The 19,093-nt window shown below is 49.4% G+C and overlaps 1 protein-coding gene across 4 annotated transcripts in view; it reads right to left on the bottom strand.

Annotated features, from left to right (window-relative positions):
• Positions 1-14,810: 14,810 nt before the first annotated feature.
• Positions 14,811-19,093, bottom strand: part of MAPKAPK2 (MAPK activated protein kinase 2) — a 71,809-nt gene continuing 67,526 nt past the window's right edge. For all 4 annotated transcript variants that reach the window (XM_074936105.1, XM_074936108.1, XM_074936106.1 and 1 more), the window contains exons 6-10: positions 18,774-18,849; positions 17,537-17,661; positions 16,063-16,148; positions 15,851-15,931; positions 14,811-15,014 (exon numbers count right to left, since the gene is read on the bottom strand). In XM_074936105.1, coding sequence (XP_074792206.1) covers positions 14,871-15,014; positions 15,851-15,931; positions 16,063-16,148; positions 17,537-17,661; positions 18,774-18,849 — 512 coding nt within the window. In that variant the 3' untranslated portion in view covers positions 14,811-14,870. The remainder of the gene's footprint in view (positions 15,015-15,850; positions 15,932-16,062; positions 16,149-17,536; positions 17,662-18,773; positions 18,850-19,093) is intronic.

Below are 19,093 nucleotides of genomic sequence, written 5' to 3' on the forward strand. Positions count from 1 at the left end.
CTGGTCCTACAGAACCTTGGCAGTGTACCATAGAGTTTTGAGCACCATCTACCGGTACCTTATTAAATATTTACATATATACAGACATAGAGCACTCTCGTAACATCACCCTTCCGCTACTGAAAACTGAATAATGTCAGTTAACTATATGGTCTTTGAAATTACTAAGCAACCTGATGACTCTCCCATTTGGTGTGGTTTTATTTTGAATCCCTTGCTTCTCTGGTTGATGGCCTTCAACATGACCGTCCTGTTAGATTTTCCAAAATCACCTTTGCCGACTTCTCAGGGTTGCCAGTAGCTGAGCATCCTTCACTATCATCACCACTCTCCCCTGAATCTACATCCACCTAGAGGGACTCATTTGGGTCATCCTTCGAGGGCAACTGTTCCTTACCACCGTTGGCCTTACTACTGTTCTAATGGTGGGGGTTGGGGAGAGTAGGGCAGCCTTGTCACAACACTGTTCAACCAATGTGCCCCAAGACTCCACTTAAGTGCTCAGCTGCTAGGATGACTGGGGAAATAAAATCCATGGACCGTTCAGTCCTTGGCCTCTCTGCCAACAAGACTGGTAATTACTGCCAGCAGTGAAAGACTAGAATTTCCCCCAATTCATCTTATGCAGATCTTAATGAACCTGGGATCAGATGGTAACAAACTGACTATCAGCCTGGGTTGGAGCCAAACCTGTGACCAAAAGCAACAATCTTTCACTGGTAGCGAGAAATGGATATTTTTACTGTGCAGGAAATTTGCTGCTAAAAATAAAGGAGTCGGGTGACAGGAGAAGCTCCTTTTTCCCTGCAAACTATTAAAAATTTTAAATGTTGCGATGAATCTTTCATACATTCCTCCAGAGTCAGCAGGTCACAGGTACAGTCCCACAGGTTTACTTGAGAAGTGCCATGTAGATGAATCACTGCACAGGCACACACCCCCCCAGACCCCTTTACAGAACTCACACTGGTTACATTTGGTGGGACTGGTTTTTAAGGGGCTCCCGTTCTACTGTCTCATTTCCACACCTGCAAGTCACTGTGGGCCCAAATGATGGCAAGTTGTCTAAACAATGCACCAACTATGAGGAAAGAGAGTGGTAGGTAGACATCTTCAAGCCATCATTTGCCAATGCAAAACAGCACCCACAATTATATGTAGGTGCAAAATGGAAGACTGGATCTAAATGCAAGTTTGTAATTAAATGTGGCCTGTGACAATGTGTGGAAAATGTCTTCCTGCCTTTAACGGTAGTTACCTGGAGCCTACTACTCGGCACACACCCTCCTTACATTACAGTCAGTTACTGCTGACCATTTCACCGCAATAAGAAACACTCTCAATTCACATATACAGCATGCCATAGACATTACAATCAAGAGTGTTTAGGGATAACCAAGTATCTCACAACGGAGTTATTTACGTTTGTTGCTTCAATGGATGCTCTGTTTGAGTAACAGTGTCCTAGGATCATTGAAAGCCTCTACTCGACGCACCAAGGCTCTCTATTAAGGTTAGAAACAAGCAACATTATTGAGTATCGCCTGACTTGGAGCTCTCCTTAGAACTAAAGAAAAAACTCACCGAGGGTCTGGTCCCTGTGTGCTCTGGGTCTTGTGCAAAACCTGGGAAGGAGCATTCTGGAGCGGTCTCCAAACTCCGGGTCCAGAACGGAGAGTGGAATGTCCCAATGGACGTTACAACGACCAATAGTCCAACAGCAGCATCACTGAGGCTATATTTGCTGTGCCGGGGGTTGACAGTTGAAAGGAAAAGTCACATCCAGTTTGCATAAATATTCCCAGCAGGAGAGGCAGGGTTTAGGGCGATATGCAAGTATTCCATGTCTCAGAAGAGAGAAGCCTTGTTTGGACAAGGCTTCGTCATATGGTACATGGCAATGCATGGAAGACTTATTCCTGCATTTAACTGTAGTTGCCTGCAACCCATTACTCTGCAAATGCCTTCCTTACGTTACAACCAGACCATCACTGCGCTCTCAGATGAAGTCACACAGGGAAATGATAAAACACAAGAGCACCCTATCACCTGTGGGCGAACACTTTCCTATCAGTCCTCATCCTCAAAGGAAACCCGCACAATGCTTACAAAAGACAAGCATGGGAGCATAAATTCATAACTTTGCTAGACACCAAAAACCATGTTCTTAATAAAGATACTGGATTTATGGCTTATTACAACAATCTGTAACCCCTTAGCCCCCATTTTCATCCTAAAACTAAAGGCATATTAATGGGATTGAATGGTTCTTAGAATATGTGATAAACTATTTATGCTAAACTATCTGTTTGATCTTGTACGCTGGGTACCTTTCCCACACCTGAAGAAGAGCTCTGTGTCACTCAAAAGCTTGTCTCTCTCCCCAACAGAAGTTGGTCCAATACAAGAGATTACCTCACCCACCTTCTCTCTCTCTCTCTCCTTGGACCCACACAGCTACAACCACCAATTCATACAGCATTGTTCACTGTCAGTCTCTTTGCAGAGAGAACCTGTCCTGTGTTGTTTCTGGTTGAGCCTTTCAGACTGGAGCAACAGAGGATGCCCCTTTTAAGCATGAAGGGAGTCCGAGATGAAGATGGTCTCCCTACATAGGGGTCATGGTGGGAATAGCTTTGTTGGCAGTGACTAATTAGTTCCTGGGCCAAGCCCTGAATTCTTCAGAATTGCATTGAGATTGGCCAAGTCACCCGGGCTAGGTAGGAAGGTGCCCATTACCATGTGGGCGATGTGCACATGCTGTGCCCTTCCTACAGAGCCATGCGATAATAATCGTTTATATCACAAGCCAGCATTCCCACAAGCAGCACTTCTCACCCACTCTGCAGAGAGGCCAACGCACTGGAGACCGCAGCGCTGATCGTCTGGTTGTGAAAGCACAGATTATCCTGTGATAATCTTGTTCCAGTCATAGTTGTAGGATAAAACATTTCATCAGAATTATCTGTACAACCACTCCTGGTTTCCAGTTACGCCTGAGGCATTTGCAAAAACAAATGTTAGCAACTGAGGTTGTCATGTTCTTATCTTACCGCCACTGATCTGTGTCTCAGATCGTGAACTTCCAGTTGAAACCAAAAAAGAATGGCTTCTTGTAAGGCCAATCAGAGGTCAGAGCAAACAAACAGGTATATTCATTAGGACTTGCTGTATTGCTATTAATCAGTTAAAGCAGCACAGTAAGCATTCGTAGCACTTGATGTAGTTCCAGTCATCTCCCCTGCTTGCAGGCTTAGGCTCGCTACACTGCAAAGTGAAGATGAATTAAGTTACGTTGACATGCTGCCATTGCTATAATTAAACTGCTGTTGCATGATCCTTGTGTCAGCGGCGCGCATCCACCACAGCAGCCCTCGCATCGACCCAGAAAGCCGTGCACCATGGATCGCTATCCCACTGTGCAACTGACCGCAGGGTGCTTTGGGAAAGGTTTGCAATGCCTCATGGGGGGACAGGTTCCGTGTCACTTGACACTGGTTTCTCGATCCCATTCCACGGGCTTCCTATTAGATTTCCAGCTGCTTTTCAACTGCCCTGGTAACCTTCCAGCCAACCATTGGGTCAGAAAGCCTGGATCCTGCACTGCTCTTCAGCACTGTGCTGTGTGTTATGAACACAAGGCTATAAGAGGAGCTGAAGGGCTGGGGGGAGGGGTCTATTCACCACCACCTTACCCCAGCCAGCCCCCTCCTTGTAGAAGTGGAACGTCTGCAGCTCTGCACCAGAAGCAACTATTTCCCTCCCTTGCCGCCTGCCGCAGCTCTTTGATGTTTACACGGCACAGCTGCGTGTCCCTATTGTAGCCCTTCTCCTCCAGGCCCCAAGCACGTTCCTGAAGCTGGAGCAGGGCAGGGCTGACACAGCTTCCTCTCCCCACAGACCCTCCTGTGTACTCCAGGCAAAGGAGCGTGTTTGCTGCATGGAGCCGGCCTGCTCAGCTGGGCAGTTGCTATGTGAGCTCTCCACACCGAGGAAAACAGAGAGAGCAAGTTTAAAACTTCCTGGGGCTTTAACAGGCTGGGGCGTTCACCGGTGTACCTGGCTGCAGAGCAGCAGAGTTCAGAATGGTGACCAGAGTGGTCAGTGTGGGCATTTGTGGGATGCCTCCTAGAAACCACTTAGGGCAAGGTAAGCAACGTAGAGTTTACACGGACCCTGCGTCGCTCTAACTACGTCACCCTAAGCTCTACACCTCTCCTTGAGGTGGTTTTATGTCGGCATCGCGGGAGAGTTAAATTGGCGGGAGGAGCATTGCAGTGGGCACACCTCCATAGTTAGGTCAACATCAGCTGCCTTATGTCGACAAAACTGTGTAGCGTAGGCACGGCCTAAGGAGCCTTCCCACCATCTGGCTGCCTAACAATTCATATAACTAGACCTGGCAAAAGTATTTGAGCTCCTCCCAAACACAGTAGTCAGTGGAGTTTACTTCAATTCACAGCAACAGACGGGTCTTTGCCAGGAGATCCCACCTCCAGCTGCCGCCACGGTCTGATATAGTGTAAACCCATCTCATTTATAGTAATGCAGTATACTAGAAAACAAAGGGCAAATTCTCAAAGGGATTGGTTTGGGGAACTATGGGGGAAAGTTTAGAAGCGCATCCACGTTTTAAAACATTTGTCCATCCCCCTTTGAAACACCCTCCAATGACTAATGTTCATATTATAATATTATCTACAGAGCCCACTGTGGTAGGTATGGTACAAACACATAGTAAGAGTCGGTCTCTGCCCTAAAGAGCCTACAGTCTAAACAGACAGTCATCATCTCCATTTCACAGACGAGGCATTACATAAGAACGGCCATACTAGGTCAGACCAAAGGTCAATCCAGCCCAGTATCCTGTCTGCCGACAGCGGCCAATGCCAGGTGCCCCAGAGGGAGCGAACCTAATAGGTAATGATCAAGTGATCTCTCTCCTGCCATCCATCTCCACCCTCTGACAAACAGAGGCTAGGGACACCATTCCTTACCCATCCTGGCAAATAGCTGTTACTGGACTTAACCTCCATGAATTTATCTAGTTCTCACGGACAAATTAAGTGCCTCATGCAAGGTCATATGGAGTATGTGGAACTGGGAATCAGAGCCAGACCTTATGAGGCCCAGTTTAATGACTTAACCACAAGACCTCCTTTCCCCTCACATCCCCTCTGCAGGTTTTCGCTAAAGCAGTTATATAGGTTTTGCCTCGTCTCTCCCGCAACCAACCCACTCATCCCATACAAACCAATGCACTGGGGGCGAGATACGATGCCCTTCCACCCACAGAAGATGTGGACAAGGGTATCCCTGAAGACCTGGGCTGGCCCTTTCTTTTCCTATTCTATTTATTTACCATGGTTTTGTTTGCTAGGGATTTTTTTCTTCTTTCAAACCAGGAGGAGAGCGCGATTGTGCCTTGCATGAGTAAGACTCTGTTCTCACCAACACCCACACATTGACACAGCAATTCCTTTTAATAGCTGCATCTTTACAGAAAACAGATCTGTGCTCTTTTTCTGGGCCCCCCCCCCGCAATACATATATATCGGGGCCGGGAGGGGGTGCAAGAATGAGAAGAGAGGCCTATCCGGTGTGAGGAAGGCATGGCCTTCCTGGAGTGATGTCTACACCACCGCTTTTGTTGGTAAAACTTTTGTCGGTCAGGGAGGTGAAAAAAACACACCACAGAGTGACATAAGTTTCACTGACAAAAGTGCTGGTGTAGACAGCACTATGTCGGAGGGAGAGCTAACGCCGCTTGTTGTGGGTGGTTTAATTATGCCGGCGCGAGAGCGGCTACACGAGAGACCTTACAGCAGCACAGGTGCAGAGGTACATGTCTGTAATGTAGACATAGCCAAATAGAGAAGGAGAAGCCAAAGCTGGGGGGTGGAGGGGAAGGAACTAGACTGAAGCTGAAGCTGTGGGTGAAGAGGGCAGTGGTGAAGACCCAGTAGGGTATGTATGGTTGGAGGGCAAATTGAGGGAAGGACCTATAAGACCAGACAGAGCCTGGCTGGAAGTGCCAGGAGGAAGAGATGAATAGAGCCTGGCTAGAGCCTGGGGAAGACAAGATGTTGCTGGGAGATGCAGTAGGGACAAGCAGGATTACATCAGGCCCCGGCAAGTGGCCCTGCTGTCAAGTGGCTACAAGATCCTCCCAGACTATTCCTGCATTTAGAGCAGTCCATCAGCGAGCACCAAGTTCCAGCCCACTTGCTGCAGAACTCACGTGGCCAATAAAGCCTCGGCTATTTCCCTTCGCTTCTTTGCCCCAAGCCTATTCCTCCCCCGACATACTGGAAATCTTCATGCTGGAGTTGAGATTTGTGCAAATGAGCGCTGTGATTTAAAAAAAAAAAAAAAAAGGCTTTCTGTAGGAAATGTGAACCTCAGACTCTCCCCCCAGAGCTGGGGTGGGGTTTTTTATTGCTCATTTGGTATTTGTTTATATGAAATAATTTTCCAAAATGTAGAGTTTGCGCAAGCGCTTCATGCTAACAGCAGCCGTGGGCCGAGACCCTGGAAATACCTGCCTACACTTCACACCTCTCTCTGTGCTGTGCGTTGGTACAGTCCCACATTTCCGCTTCAGTAGAGTAACCACAGCACCAGATCATCATACAAAAAGGACATGATTTACTGTTAGGGTTCGATTAAGGCCTCACCCTTTTGGAACTTAGCGACTAGAGGAAGTGACTCCTCCTCACACGTCTCCTGGGAGGAGCACTTGGAGGAGGTACATTACTGGTGCACTTCCCTTTGGTCCCCTCCCTTTCTGCTCAGCACAGCAGTACTGGCAACCCCTTTCCAGGAACCTGTGCAAGTTGACATTGTGCCTTTATTTCGTTAGCATTGTAATACATAGTACAAAGTGACAGCTAACATGTCCTGCCACCTCCTAGAATCAGAAAGGAACTGAAGGACTGTTCTATGGCTAAAGCCCTGGATGGGGACACAGGACTCCCGGATTCAATTCCTGGTTTTGTCACAAACTCCTTGGGCAAGTCACTTGATCTCTTTGTGCCTCAATTTCCCACTCATAATACTAATTCCCTAGGTCACAAGGAAGATGTAAGGGGAAAAAAATCGATTAAAATTCAGATACATAAAGCACTCGTCACCATTGTCAGTAGAAAGATCACAGATGGGCGTAAGCCAAATCTCAGACTTGGCGTGGGGGGAAGATGCCAAATCCTCATGCCATTCTACAGCCCTAGCTTAGCGCTGCTCTCGCCAATCTAAAATAAATTCCTTGTAACTAAAAGAAAGTCCTGCAACGAAAGCATTAAACTGGAAAAAGTAAGACATATAGCCAGAAGCTGCTGACGAATTCTTTCATTAGCCCCTTTTGCTGCTGGGATGTGAAACACATTCAGAAGATACAAGATACTGAGCTCAAACCACCATTGAATCTGACGCTGTCTGGGGTCTGATCTTTTAATACCACTCTCTCTCTCTCTCTCTCTCACACACACACACACACACACACAAAGCATGAGCATGCACAGGTTGGCATATTGTACATGCTCAAAACTAGACACAGGCATCAATTTAGTCCTGAGGGCACAACAAATAACCTGGTTTTGCACATGGAAAGTGTGCATGAAAAAAATAGGTGAAGACCACCAGCCTCTACTTTGTAACAATCAGGCCCTGGTGTATGCTCCTGGTAGGTCGGTTGCACACCCTACATTCCATAGCTCACCAAAGCAGCTAAAGCACTACGCCGGAGATCAGCGGACACCATAATTAGTTTGAGCGCTTGCAACAGCAAACACGAGGTTTCTCTGGCTGCCTGACTCCCGGGAAGAGAGTTCACTTTTGCACCCGTGTCAGATCTCGGGGTTCAGCTCATGGCCTCTCACTTTACATTTGACACACAGAGATTATGCAAATTTGAAATGTTTTGCTAGCTTCTTGCTTTCCGGGAGTGCAGCTCTAAACCACAATGTTTTCTGACAGTTTTAATATGAGTTGTCATCACAGTACATGGGTGAAACACTCCAAGGCTATCTGTGCAGCATCCGGTCTGCAAAAACCAAAAGCATGGGAATGGGAGAAGGAGATGCACATTGTGAGCGATTTCTAATATTCCCTCGACTTCCACTCCTGTCAGCATCCATCGCTTGGCCTAATGAAATCATTTGTACAGCAGAAAGCTAGGATGAAATGCTAACATGAAACATCACGCCCAGAGATTGATAGAGCAGGTCCTTTAGGGGCTCAGAAGTCACTGGGAGTAAGATGGGGCAGGATTGCTAAGGGAGGAGGTGTGTCTAATGGTTAGAGCAGGAGATGGCCAGTCAGGACTGTTAGGGCCAAGATTTTCAGAAGGCACTAGTAGTTTGGGGGGCTTCACTTGGGACATGTTAAAGAGGACTGACTTCCAGAAATGGCTGAGCTCCCACTCTGAAAATCTGGCCCCTTTCTGGTGTTTTAAGTTGGGCTCCCAAAACTTGAGGCCCCCCCGTAAATCACCTGCCACTTATGGAAATCTTGGACCAGGATTCTGGTCTCACATAGCAGCATTGGCCAAGCCACTTTCTATCTCTGTGCCCCTGTTTTCCCATATGTAAATTGGGGGTACATTTACCAATGGCACAGATGGGTTGTGAGACTTCATTTGTTAATATCTGACGATACTCCGAGGACAGGTGGTATGTGTGACATATTCTTTACACAGCAGGAATATTGCTGCTCATCTTCAAAGGGTGTTCAGTTAATGAGTTTCTACAAAGCATTGTGAGATCTGTCATTGAAACCCTAAGTGGGCCAGGTATGTGCCATCAGCAGCACTTAACGGTGACACCAGCAAGCCCCTCAAGTCAGGTAGAATCCAAGATTGGGAAACCTCTGTCTTCAACTGGACCTAGGTGTGAGAATGAAGCAACATTGCTCAGAATGGAGAAAATGCTGTGAAGAACCACAGTCCTCCCCTTCCATTGACGGTGCGTTGGGAAACTCCCCCCCCCCCCAACTTTCCCCACCCTACCCCCATTTACTCAAAAAGTCACAGGAACCGTTAGAATCCTTTTCAACTGAAGACCAAGCCCAGCCAAAAATGTTTTTCTACCTCCAGCTGGCTAGGAACCTTCTCCTCGCCCCCCTTATTGAGGACCTGAACACAGTAACTCATGATCTCCAGCGTAAGTTATTGCAACTCACTGCATCTGAGGCTGAAGGTGAAAGCAGTGCACCACTTGATAGATCACCAGCAGCATATGTGCTCCAGTCCCATGATGGGCAACCAAGTGGTCCAAGGCCTTGGAGAAATGATCTTCAAAGCCTTTGATGGGTCAAGCCCCAAAGCCTTTGATGGGTCAACCACCAAGACACCTGCCCTCTTCTGAGTCAAAGCAGAGCACAAAGCCCAGTAGGAAGCTTGAAAACTGGAACCATTCCCAGCTGGTCAAACTGGGTTGAAATGACCTCAGAGTAGGTCAGACTAACCCAGAGCTTGGCCATCTCTCAGGACTGAGAAAGATTTCCCCACCGTAACATTTATATTTAGATATGCCAGGCAGAGCTCCATATAACCAGGGAAGGCAGGAGGCTCTGTGGAGTTCACTAGATACCTTGAGCTGCTGATCTAATTTAGTTGGGAAGTGTTTAGTTACCGTGGTGGATGGGTGTAACAGAAAGACCTAAGTCAGATTTAGAGGAAAAAGATTCCATCCGTTATTTAACAGGTGATATCAGAACATATGTCAATCCAGTGGCGGATTAATGATTTTGCCGCCCCTAGGCCCAGAAATAATTGCCGCCCCCCAGCTCACCTCCACTCCAGCTCCGCCTCCTCCCCTGAGCGTGCCGCCGGGTCCTGCTTCTCCCCGCTCCCTGAGAGTGCTTGTGCTCAAAACAGCTTCGGGAAGTAGGGGGGAATGTGGCGCTCTCAGGAGAGGAGGCGGGGCTGGGGCGGGGATTTGGGGAAGGGGACCAATAGGGACAGGGAGGGGGCAGGGAATGAGGGCGGGGAAGGGATGGATTTTGGGCGGGACCGGGGGTGGAGGGCCTGAACCAGCACCAGGGGAAGCGGCCTCTGGCTATTGTTATAAATTTGCCACCCCTGCAAATTTGTCGGCCAAGGCATTAATACGCCGCTGCGTCAATCCCTGCTGGCTGGAACGGAAAAGAAAAAAGTAACCAGTCTCCAAAAGTGAAATCATACAAATCACGTAAAGCCCTTTGCGTTGCTTCCTCCCACCGTGTCTGCTCTCTGTGGTTTGGCAAAGCTCATGGGCAGCCCTTTCATGTACCCACGCCGGCAAGTGCTCGCCCACAACTACAAGACTTGGGGTGGAGACAAAAAACAAAAAATCATGCCAGGCAGGTACTGACGGCAACACCTCCAGAAGCTATGGGATGAGGAAAACGAACATGAGCTTGGCAGGTTAGCACTGAGGTGCAGTGACACAGCTAGCTGTGTTGGGGCCCAACAACAAAACCACAAGGGTGTGTAGGCTTGAATTAAGATGCATTAGGTGTCCCCTGATGACAGCATCTTGTTACTCTGGTCAAACTAGAGCTGCCTCAACCGCAGCTGTGCAAGGACCCAGGAATAGGATGCCAAGGGGTGCTGCAGGTCCAGGATTTAGATGGATTAACTGAGCTGTAGGGGCATTGCGGGTCAGAATCAAGGTGCAATGGAAAAGCCGAAGGGGTGGCCGGGGCTGGATTAGCAGGACATGCTCTGGGTCAGGTGCGAGACGCAGCGGCAGAGGTGCATGAAACAGCCCAGATCATGTTCTGAGTCTCTCTCAAAGTTCAGAGGTGTTCAGATCTGGAGGCTGGGTTTAGTGCCGTGTCTGGTTCGCACAGTGTGGGGAGCTCTCCCTGCACAGGGTCCAGTGTCCTGCACTGGACTGGCTGGGGGCCATTATGAGGAAAACCTCTCAAAAATAAACCCCCCCTGCGCCCCCCAACACTCTTGAGCCAGTGGGAAGCTGAAAGTCAGAGTGAGTGGGGGGCTGTTCTGGCCCATAGCCTTCTGCCGAGCTCATACCCACAGACCTCTGATAGTCCACAGCATTGTGCCAAAGGGCTCTCTGCCCTGCACCACAGCCATTGCTGCTCCCTGCACTCAACTTCTGCTTGGTACCGTCTTATAAAAACCCAGCACTGCCAAGCTGGCCTTTGTCCCATCAGTTTCCTCAGAATTTCCTGATGGAAGCAAAGAACCAAAGTGACAGGTTCAGATTAAAAAGCAAAGGTTGGGAGAGAAATAACCGTGCCTTGCATAGGTCACCCCACGTCCCTCTTAGGTACCTGTGTGCCTCCCAATACCCTAGCATCCAAGCGCCTCACTGTCATACATTTAGCCTCATCGGACTTTTATTGGCCGAAGCCCAGGAGGGTGTTGGTGAACCCCAGGACTTTCTCCTCCTTATGTCATTGGCCGCAGCAGGAGGACGCAGCAAACGCCGAAGAGAAGGGCGGAGAGAGCTGCTGCAAAGGCAGCCCCAGCGCTGTGTGCACGGGGGTGCCTGCATCACAGGCAGCGGCAGAGAGAGCTTCGAGCCGAGCAGCAGCAGCCTCCCAAGGGCTGAGAGTTTCCTAAGAGCTGCATGGCATGAGGGCCACATTCACCCACCAGCAAGGCCGGTCGCTTTCTTCAGACCCCCCTCAGCCCTCTCCCAGCCGAAGGAAAGACCAGCACCAGCTGCGCTGCTAATGGCCTTTTGCTGTCCCGTGATGTGTCCCCTCTCCAAAAACCAATACAAAGAGAGCTGGCAAATGAATCCCAAGGAGGAAAGGAGCTTTTCCCCACAGGATCTGCAGCTGGCCTGCGAGCATCTGAGGAGACCCCCTTCCGGTGCACAGTTAATCCCCCTTCCCCTTTCTATACCCCAGCTTCAGATGTGGCTGAAAAAAATCAAACTAACAATTACAGGCAGCTGAGCCAACATTGGATGAACAACTCCCTCTGCTGGCTCTTCCATGTAGTGCTCGATGCTACTTGCCAAAGCCATGTCCCATCAAGCTGCCACTCCGTCCGGGTCCAGCACCTGTCCCGCCGTGGGGTGGGTGAGCTAGGAAGCCACTTGCAAAGACTTCGTAAGAATGTGAGTGCATACACCTTTCCCCTCCCCACTCCCCCCATTTCACAATAATCGGATCAGAACTTCGCACTGGGCCCCGAGTCACCCAGCCCCCAACCCAAAGGGGTTTGGCAGCGCAATGTTCCATGCACAATGACAGGGGAAGGGGGTGATCCTGAGCTAACCCACCCGTGTAATTCTACTGCTTTGAGCACCAGCCAGGAGGACTGTCCTTGCCTCTGAGCAAAATCCATCCCCACTGCAGAGGGGGAGGGAGGGAGAGAATCAGAGTCCAGGGGCGCAGCATGATGCAGGAAAAAAAGAAATTTTTTTGAACCGGTATTTGTTTAGCCACAGTAAATGGCAAACGAAGACACTTTGGCCTGAAACCTGCTCTGAGCTCCACATGGGGTACTGGAGTCCCACTTGCACAGAGCAGTGGACATGGCCACATCAGGGTTTGATTTGCAGGAAAACCAAGCACCCACACAGCTCCAACTGAAATCAATGGAGTAAAATCCACCCCTGTGCAAACGGCCAGAGCAAGGTCAATGCACACTCCAATCCCACTCAAGTCGTCAAAATAAGTGGTGCATAGGCCCTGTGCCTGGAGAGCTGGAGCCGGAGTCTATGTGTTTTTCCCTGGACTTTACTCAGCTTTGGCTCAAACCCAGGAGGAATCCCACCCAGCATTGTGCTCAGCCCCTCTGTGGGAAAAAACGAAGCCCTGAGTTTTGCACCGTGAAGATCACCAGCAGCCAATCTGGAGTAACAGGCCGCTTGCCACTCTACCACACACGCAAGAAGGAGAAGACTGCACGACGCATGAAGTGTCTTTAATCCGAAAGAGGGAAAAGCAGGCCAGAAGGATTAGTATAAGCCAACAGACAAAAATAAAATAAAATAAAAATTAAAAAACTTGTCTTTAAAACAAATTCAAATTCCATACAGTGCCTAAAATGTCACCTAAAAACTAAACATTTCCATAAAAAATGTTTTTTGTTTGAACACATTAAAACGCAGTGAAACAATGTGACAAGGGGGCGGGGGGGGGGAATCAGACTAAAGACTTCAGGGTAGCTATTCTGCTCCCAGGAGCAGAGACCGGTTGCAAACACCAAACACCACCAGGAGCGGAGAGATGGCGGGGGCGTAGATGAAGTCAGGGACTGCCTTCCCCTTTGGTAGCATGTGGGCAAACAGGGAGGGGATTCAAGAGGGGAGCTCACCGTGAGCCCGGGGTGCCAGGCAGAGAAGGAAGGGAAGGGTCAGTGCTCAAATCCCAGCTGAAGCTCTGAACAAGACTGAAGCCCAACTGATCTTTTAGATACATTCCCCATTTCTCCCATCCATGCCTGAGTCAGCTGGTTTTCTTGGTGGGAGCTTGACCGGCTTCTTCCCATAGTGGCTTCTTGCCACGGGGGGAAGTAACGGCCAAAGAGTTAAGGAAATGCCGCAGCACTGCAGGCACCGAAATCCACAGCAGTCACCAGCCAGATGGCTCAGAAGCGGGGTAGGAAGTGTCCCATTTGACTCCTGCTTCCCCGATGCGGGGTAACTGTGTTTCCCACATCGAAGTGGGGCAGGAATAGGTTAGTTGGGGTAAGTGAAGGGGCTCGGCCTCCCACAGGCTCAACGGTAAGTGCTGGGGCCCCCCTGAGGAGAGAGGGACTTGCAGGGGGGCTCGTCCATGTCTGCTTTCACCTCCGCTGCAAGTTTTGAAGAGGTGCAGCTTGATGCTAAGTGGTAATTCTGGACTGCTGTGCTCAGCACAGCGAGCCAAGAGCAGGAGCCCAGAGAAAGACAGGGCAGGACCCTGCAACGGGCTCGGCCCTAACAGCATGGGACAGTCACGAAAACTGGACAATGGGGCATCTGCTTTAGGTGCTTCTGGTCTAATCCCACGAAGGCTGGGGTGGCTGTAGTGAATTTGTTAGAGGCATCGACATCCCTCCCCCACAAAGCCTCCTGAGATTAGAATTCAATTCCAGGCATGTTACAGACCCCACATATTCATCCAGAAAGAACACCCCCGTGCATGCATGTGCTCACATACAAACGACATGCCCCCCAGACGTATACATACACACAGCCCAAACACGCACAATGGTACTTGAAAATAACCCTGTGCATGCACCATTAGAGCCAAGGCTTTCTGTTTAGTGGGGATTTGTGCCACGACACCTTTAAAAAGAAATTTTCCAGGCCTGAAAAGGTGCTCCAGATCCACAGGCACACCCAAGACCCTCCCTCCTCCCCCGGACCACCAGCCCCTGAAGGGAAATTGTTAAGAAAAGGAGCGTGGAAGGGACTAAGTATATTCCTATCCCTGAGCCTCTTTGCTTCAGCCTGTGTTTACCAGAGGCTCACCTGAGGGGCTAATCCATCAGCACTAGGCAAAAAAGCCAGAAGCCTTCGTCTCTAGCCAGCACTTCGCATGGGGAACATACTGTCTGGGTTTCAGCTTTACAGTAGTTTTAAAAAATATTTATATATTATATACCCTAAAAAGGTCACCACAGGAATTTCCATGTCTTTGTAAGGAAGAAGGAAAAAAATATTTAACAAAAAAAAAAAATCCAAATTACCGGAGCTGTTCAACTCTCAGGCCAAAAATAAAGATGTCTCTCTCACAGGGGTCATCTCCTCACCTGCGCCAAAAAGGCCACAAACACGGGTGGGGAGCTAAGAAACAATACGTCTGGTATAAATGTCGGAATTCCACGTGTTTGATGAAGTCCGTCTTTGTCCTTTTCTTAAAAAATATATATATATATACTATTGCTTTCTCGACGGTCAGGCAGGGCTCAGAGGGGGCCCTCAGTGGGGGAGTGCTGTCGGCTCAGAGGGGTTCGCTTTCTTTCGTCTCTTCATGAGCAAAGGGTTGGAGGAGTCTTCGATTTTCTTTATCTTAATTTGTTCATAATCTACTCTCATGGTGGCCAAGGCACTCGTCATTTCCTCCTAGAAACACCAAGTAAAATACAGGGCCTGGTTAACGATGGGGGCACCTGACATTAGTGCTAAAACCCATGGGCTTGGGCCCATGCCTGTACCCATGTCCATTGTCCATGCCCATACACACGTGTACCCCTAACCAAGACATTCATAAATCCTAAGGCCAGACAAGCCCAGTGTGATCATCTGACTTCCCACATAGCACAGGTCAGAGACTTTCACCCAATGGTTCTATTCATGTCGTTGAACACACACATCATTTTAGAAAGGCACCCCAACCTTGATTTTAAGTCTAGAGATGGAGAATCCACCACGTCCCTTGGGAATTTGTTCCAATGGTTCATTGCCATCACTGTTACAAATCTGTGGTTTGTTTCCCACTTGAATTTGTCTAGCTTCTAACGTCCAGCCATTGGCTCTTGTTCACCCTATAATCTAGGTTTTGTTCCTTGGATCAAATGATTTCACACACCACTAAGCATTCCAACTTAGTGGTCTGTGGCTTGGTTGCTAGTGGACAAGTAGCCCTTTCCAACACAACACAGCGCCAGTCATTCCCCAGCCTGATCCCTGTTACTATCCAGCAGCAGTCTAGTGGTCCACAGCAAGTGAAATTAGGTGGTGGCCTTGATGCTCACATCACAGACAGAAGGAGGGGGAGCAGGGTACAGCTGGCAGGACTGGGGCCAGTGACCTGGCTCCAGTTCCCAAAGGCTCCCTCCCAGCCTTGCCAAGCATGATGTTTATGTCCACCGAGATGAGGCACTTGGAGAGCAGGCTGTACAAGCTGTGCCTGCTGGAACAGAGGTGGGTCAGGGGCAGAAGCGATTCAGAGTTTTTACCTTGACGTCCTCCCACAAGTCTTTCTCTTCTTTCAAGACTCGGCTAGTGTGCAGCGGCGTCTGGGGCACCTGCATCGATTGCTTTAGAGGGGAGGGTAAGAGAGACAAAGGATGAGCCTCCAATAAAATTCCCCGCAGTCCCGTTTCTCAGTTCCAGCTGTTGCCACATTTCTGAGGCTCCGTGGCTCGCCTCTAGAAAGCCGCACACTTACCATGATCCAGGGGTGGTTCATGAACTCCGTTATTGTCATGCGCTGGGTCGGATCTGTCTTCAGCAGGTTCCGGATCAACTGTTTAACTGTTGAGGGAGGTGGGAAGGTGTTAATAAAAAGTAGCACTTAGAATATATATTCTCCCCAAGGGTATGCAAGGTCCTAGCAGCCACCAGAACCTCTGCCGGTCTCTTCGGCCTCATCTCCACCAGGGATTTGCCCCAGTTAAAGCTACTGGTGCTGTTGCAGACGGATAGTATCTTGTAATATCCTCGACAAAACCTTATTAAATTAGGGTTAATACCTTTGGAGTCCATTGTTATTAAACAGGGAATTGTGCGAGTGTTATGGAGAATTGTACGTACCTTCTCTAGGAGGAGAGGGATGCTAAAGTAACACCTCTCCTTATCAGCCCCTTGAAGCCACCCCCATGGAGAGGTGCACCTAGACTAGTCCTGACTGGATTCTCAAGGGACCAAAAGACAAAGAAAGGATTTTTGGATAAATAGCTTCGTTTTAACCAGGCTCAGGGCCTTCCTCCTGATCCAGCAACCAGACAGGCCCCCTGGTCAACAGAGGGCCCCAATCCTTAGTGAAGAGTAGGAAGGACTGGGCTCACTGAGGGCTCATCAGACTGTGTGCTCGTTCTAAACTGTGGTGAACCTGAAACCATTTGGCTGGGGTGCTGGATTGGGGTGAACTCCGCTAAGCTTAATAGTAAGTGTGTGGGGGGAGGGGGAAATTGTTTTTAACATGTTTTCCCTGGAACATTTTTACCTTAAGAATAAAAGAGACTTGCATAACAAGAGCTGTGTGGTATTTCCAGCTCTGGGCAGCCACATTGTTAACCGTCCCTGGAGAGAAAGCAGACAGGTATGCTTGGGCAGCCTATCTCTGGGGGGAATAACATGATGAAGGCAGGGAGCCACATAGCCTGGAAATACCCTAGTCAGGAGGGAGAGAGACGCAGATCTTCTCAAGAGAGGTGTTGGCTGAGGAGCCAGGAACTGGAGAGGGGGTGCCCTTGGAGGACCATTGGGGAACACATTAATGCAGCAGCCATGAATTAACAGGTGCTACCCCTAGTAAAGCCACTATTCAAAGGGGCTATATGGCACCAGTGTAAGTCACAGCTTCCCCTGTCTACACTAGGGGTCTGTACCAGTGCAACTACACCGCTGGCTGCAATAGGGCCAAGTCCCACTTTAGGCAAGGCCTTGTTCTACAACTGGAGATCGCAGACACACACAGGCTGAGCTTTCCCATTGGGCATTATAGCTACAAGCCTGACACGCCCCAGGAAAGGGAAACCACACTGCCAGTATCGGAACCAGTCCTTTGGGATTTCACCGCAGGTGGTCCAGGCACGGCTTCTGCATGTGCCAGGGTATGGACACTTTTTTAAACAAAGCAATATGTTCGGGTAGCGGGGACACACACGGTCATGGAGCAGACACGCTGCCACAGCTTTTACCTTCTTCGGACACTTCTGACCACTCAGGGTTGGGAAATTCGTATTGGCCCATTCGGATCCGTTTTTTCATGCCTGGAGAAATGGCCAGACCATGGTTGGAATAGAAAGGGGGATACCCACACAGCCTAAGCCAAAGAGAGAGAAAGTAATGAAGTGATCTGCAGAGGGGAAATCCTTTACACTGCATTAGTAACTTACTAGATAAAGTTTCCTTGCTTATATTATAATCTGAAGTCAGTTCTGGCTAGCTTGTCCAAGAGCATCCTTGGATAGCTGAAGTGGGTTATCCCTACCTCTATGAGAGGGAGACAGCTGCAAAGGATTACACGGGTGACATCTGTCTGCATAACATGGTGGAGTGACAGCAAAGGAGGGGCAGGAAGGGAGAGGCAGTTAGGGGACTCTAAGGGTAATGAGATCATTCTAAGAAAGGGGAAATTTTAGGCCTAAAACAAGAAAAACGCACCAGCAGGGAGATCTGTTAGTCTCTGCAATACTTCCGCAAAGGACACGCGGGGACCCCATTGCTTTGCAAATAGGCAGGGCTAAGTACTGGACAGACACTGTACGACAGGGAACAATCCTGCACTGGCTTGGACCAGAGAGACTAGAGGCCAGATTTTTAAAGGTACGCCTACACAGCAAACAAACACCCATGGCTGGCACAGCTCAGCTGACTCAGGCTTGCGGGACTTGGGCTACAGGGCTCTAAAACTGCTGTGTAGATGTATGGGCTTGGGCTGAAGCCTGAGCTCTGGGACCCCAAGAGAGGTGAGGGGTGCCTGAGCCCAAACATCTACACAGCAATTGATAGCCCCGCATCCCAAGCCAGCTGTCCCCGTGCCACAGGTCTTTTATTCCAGCGTAGACGTGCGCTACGTGACCCACTAGGTTTGCCCTCATCTTTAATATCCACAATCATTTCACTGCTGCAGAGAGGCATTTGTCCTGGGTAGGACTGGGTCAGTCAGCATTCACTGAACACCAAGGTGGGGCATCCCAGGCTGGTGTCTTTCGGCAGCAGAGGAGGAGGAAGTCAGATGTTCACGACTGCACCTAGTGCAGCCTTCCCAGCATGCTGCTTGGCCAGACTCAGGGAAAAGGGCATTGTGTGCTTCACCCAGGGAGCGCCCTGCAAGCCCGCTTGGGGACAGCTACTGAGAGGGTGGAAGCTGCAGCCCTGGGTTATGGACGAGCAATGCTCATCAGGATGGTACAGGGGAAACTGCTTACTTACAAAATGTACATGATGACGCCCAGGGACCACATGTCACAGGACTTGTCGTACTTCTCCGGGCCCAGCACCTCCGGGGCTGGGGAAAGAAAGAAAGAAGTTCACAAGGCAGTCAGAGACGTTGTGCAAGGAGGCTATGGGGTTAAACACAGAAGTAACACCTCTGGAGGGAGGAGCTCCAATGTAGGCTGAGACCATGAGTTTGATGGACCAACCACCCCAATCCTGAGCCATTTGACAGTAGACACAGCTTAGCACAGTTGGCAGGGTGCTCCAGAGAGGCCCTACTCCTGGAAAGAACCTAAGTCCCCTAGCCATGTTGT

The sequence above is a fragment of the Natator depressus genome, chromosome 21 (genome assembly GCF_965152275.1).
Source record: "Natator depressus isolate rNatDep1 chromosome 21, rNatDep2.hap1, whole genome shotgun sequence".
Lineage (NCBI taxonomy): Eukaryota > Metazoa > Chordata > Testudines > Cheloniidae > Natator > Natator depressus.